The following is a 3,954-nucleotide window of genomic DNA, read 5'->3' on the forward strand; positions in this document are numbered from 1 at the left end:
GGAGGCGGCGCCCTCCAAGGACTGCTCCAGCGGCGGCGGCGGCGGGCCCCCGACGGCGCCGCCCTCGGCCACCGCCGCCGCCGCCGCGGCCGCCGCGCTGGGCTACCACCCGGGCTACCACCCCTTCGGCAACGGCTACTACAGCTGCCGCATGGCGCACGGCGTGGGGCTGCAGCAGAACGCGGCGCTCAAGGCCTCGCCGCACGCCGCCTTCCCCGTGGAGAAGTACATGGACGTGGCCAGCCTGGCCAGCACCAGCGTGCCGTCGGGCAGCGACGTCTCCTCGCGCGCCAAGGAGGTCTCCTTCTACCAGGGCTACGCCGCGGCCGCCGGCCCGTACCAGCACGTGCCGGCCGGCTACCTGGACGTGGTCTCCACCTTCGGCTCGGCGGCCGCGGCGGCCGCGGCGGGCGAGCCCCGGCACGAGACCTACATCTCCATGGAGGGCTACCAGTCGTGGACGCTGGCCAACGGGTGGAACGGCCAGGTGTACTGCGCCAAAGACCAGGCCCAGGGCTCCCACTTCTGGAAGTCGTCCTTCCCAGGTACGCACCGCCGCGCCAGACGGAGGAGGAGGAGGAGGAGGAGGAGGAGGTCACCTGGACAGGACGTGGACTTCTGGGTGAAGGAGCTGCCCACCTGAGCCACAAGGAGGGGAGGCGAGGGAGGGGAGGCGAGGGAGGGGATTCCCTGTAGCTGGCTAGGCACGCACGTCTCTGACCTGCCCGGATGCAGAGACAGGGCTGCTGTGCTTTGCACCGCTCTGCCCCCTCTTCGGAATAAGACACCCAGCCCCTCAAGTGCTCTGGGCGAGAGGAAGCGCCGTGGGGCCCGCTGTCACGTCACTGCTCTTGAGACGCTGGTCCCCAACACCCTTATCTTGCAGGCCTTCACGCCGCCCCAGTTGCCTGTAAAAGAACATTCTGCTTCCAAGTGAGAGTGCTTTGTGTTTCTCTCTTCGGTTGCAGTCCTAAAGTGGTGCTAACTAAGCAGGCGGTAAGTTCTCCTGAACTCAGTGGATCTTACTTCTGAGCTTGACCATCGACTTGGTAGAGACGCTCCATGGAATTCTGTGGGTCTTGACTTCCTGAGGGTTCCCTCCCGCCTCCACTCCATCCCAGAATAAGGCTTCCTTCCGTAAGCACAAGTGCCCTGTCCTCGAGAGGCATTCTTCAGCTTTGCTTCCGTGAAAAGCCCTAGATCCGTCCACTTGCACCCTCGGGTGAACCCAGGGATCTCGGCCCCATCCCGGGCCTGTTTCCTGCAAAGTTATTGGTGGGAGGGAAGTGGCTCGCTTCCCGGAAAACATCCCTAGCAAGGGCGCCACTGCCTGCTTTCCGTTCAGATTATGTCTCTGGGAAGCAGTTGGCGGGACATAAACTTCAGAGGAAAGGCGCTGAGGATCAGGTTGCCGGCCTTAATGAAAAGAGGCCTCTGCAAGGCTTGTCGGGAGCATGTTGTTATTGTTTGCCCTTGCAAAGCCACCCCACGGCACTCGTACCCCTGAGTTTCCCATGTCGCTTACCCCAAAACTGCATGCAAATCACCCCTGGGGTACTCCCCCATAAATGTGACCCAGGAGCCGAGCTGCAGGATTTACACTGATTTCATTTACGGACATGCAAGCGTAGGCTCGTCTACTCAGAAGTAAGCCCCATAGAATTCAATGGCCCTGAATTCCAGGTAAGTATGTATAGGATTACTGCCGTGTTTCCTTTAACTATTATGCAAAGGGTTAGTGTGAATATCCTCCTACTTGCCGGCGTTTTGCAAACTGCTCAGAGAGCATTGGCGATTGGGCGGTATAGAACAGTAACACATAAAGCAACATGCAGGCATTGTACCAAGCCGGCACAGAATCGATGCTGCTTGTCCCAGAGGGCCCCAGTCGTGGCCACAAGTTAACCTGCACTGTCTCGGCCAATGCTAACTTGCCACCTCGTGTCTTTCGCTGTAGGGGACGTTGCACTAAACCAGCCAGACATGTGTGTCTACCGGCGTGGGAGAAAGAAGCGAGTGCCTTACACAAAACTGCAGCTGAAGGAACTGGAGAGTGAATACGCCATTAACAAATTTATCAACAAGGACAAGAGGCGCAGGATATCTGCAGCCACAAACCTCTCAGAGAGACAAGTTACTATTTGGTTTCAGAACCGCAGAGTCAAAGACAAGAAAATAGTCTCCAAGCTGAAGGACAATGTCTCCTGATCCGGACCCAAACTGGGAATATACATCTGTTGCAAGCAATCCACTATTGGCCCAAAAGACTTTTGGAAAGACTTGAAAGATATTTAATACATCCCCTCACCCTTTTAGTAAGGAGCAAAATTTTGTGAAACGCTTTTAGCAAGGCAAGGGTTCGCCATGTCTTCTTGGATTTAATGGAATGCTGCAGGTTTTAACTTCTTTCTTTCTTTTTTTTAATATCTTTTTCCTTGTATTTTTGTAGGTTCTGTTTCCCCCCACCAGGCCTATATACTGTGCAGCTGTTAATTAGTAGTCAGGAACGCCTTAAAACTATAAACAATACTGAGAACAAAGGTGCTAAAACAAACTTGGATTTTACACACACACAAATTGCTGAATTTGATAAAGAATCTGAAGACAATAATTTGTACAATGTAGCTGTGAAGGCTACTGATTGCCCAGATAAATGAACTCGCAGATTGCAGCAAAACTCATACTCCATAAGCTTTTCTTAATGTGAAATATTTTGAAAATAACTCCACTTCTCCCTCAATCTCCTTCAAAATGGATTCCACTTAAACTAACTCTGAGTTAGTGGTTCCAGTTTCCGCAATCCTATAAATGTCTACTCAGAAGTAAATCCTATGGAGTTCACTAGGGTTCACTCCCAGTTAAGTGAATATAAAATGCAACTTCAATTTTATACACTTAATTGGAAGTAAGTCACAGCAAACTCACTGAGACTTACTTTTGAGTAGACTTGAGCAAGGTTGCACAGTTAGAAGCAAACGCTTTAGAAATAAGTACTTCTTGCTCTGATTTAAATCTGTTTCAAATTGGGTTTTGCCTACTTACAACCAACTTTGAAAAACCATTTTTAATGTTATTCCAGATTGGAATCAGGCTGTCTGCATTCCACAAGCATCAAAATGTGGAATGCGGGCAGCCCATTTCAGTCTGAAATAGCATTAACAATTTGCTCTAAAAATTAGTTTTGTGCTGTTTCATATACAGTTTAAGAGATTAATTCCTCTGCAGTAGCAATTAAAAGCATGAACTGGCCAAAAAGCTAACTCTGTGTTGCTGGCATACCATGCATAATTACTGGCAAATGGATTCCGCTGATTTCAGTTGTCACTTGCTCCCAAACAATTCTGCATCGGCTTGCAAGTGGGAGCTTGCTGGACTCTGCTGCAAACAACAGAGTTGACCAGGACTTCATTTTGGCTGGACTGTGCATCCAAGCACATGGGGGGGGGATCGATATTGTGTCACACCTGGTAGGCAGCAGAAGCTTCACACTTGGGTGCATACACAAGTTTCTTTCATTATTGTTGTACTGAGTTCCGGGACGTGTCATGCTAAGCTTATCAGCGGCATAGGAAAAACCACGGTAGCCTGGCAAGTTGCAGGGGTTTCAAGCCAACTGTGCCTATATGTTTAGTGGTATAAGCGTGTGTATAAATTGATGTATTTTTATATAAGTTTTGGATGCCCTGTTACTCTTTTGTCTCCGCCAGAATCACAAATGCTTTCATTAACGTGTCCTGGCTTTGGGAGGGGGCAGGCGGGAAGAAAGGGATAAAAAAACCGCTTCTGGCCAACGGCGTGAATCTGCTCGATAGCCTTTTGTGACTAAACGAAACGGGTGTTAGTGAAAGAAGCAATAAATGCCAAAAAGGTCCCACTTCAACCAGTCCCAGGAGTTCGGTGTTTTATTCTGCATCCTCTAATTTTACTTATTAAGAAAGAAGTTAAGCATCCATG

General features: G+C 50.5%; 1 protein-coding gene across 1 annotated transcript in view; it reads left to right on the top strand.

The window, feature by feature from the left end:
• HOXD13 (homeobox D13) overlaps nucleotides 1–2,208 on the top strand; it is a 2,546-nt gene extending 338 nt beyond the window's left edge. The window contains exons 2-3 of the mRNA XM_044427091.1: nucleotides 5–545; nucleotides 1,958–2,208. Coding sequence (XP_044283026.1) covers nucleotides 5–545; nucleotides 1,958–2,208 — 792 coding nt within the window. The remainder of the gene's footprint in view (nucleotides 1–4; nucleotides 546–1,957) is intronic.
• Nucleotides 2,209–3,954: the final 1,746 nt, after the last annotated feature.

The sequence above is a fragment of the Varanus komodoensis genome, unplaced genomic scaffold (assembly GCF_004798865.1).
Source record: "Varanus komodoensis strain SLA01 unplaced genomic scaffold, ASM479886v1 scaffold18_1, whole genome shotgun sequence".
Taxonomy (NCBI): domain Eukaryota; kingdom Metazoa; phylum Chordata; class Lepidosauria; order Squamata; family Varanidae; genus Varanus; species Varanus komodoensis.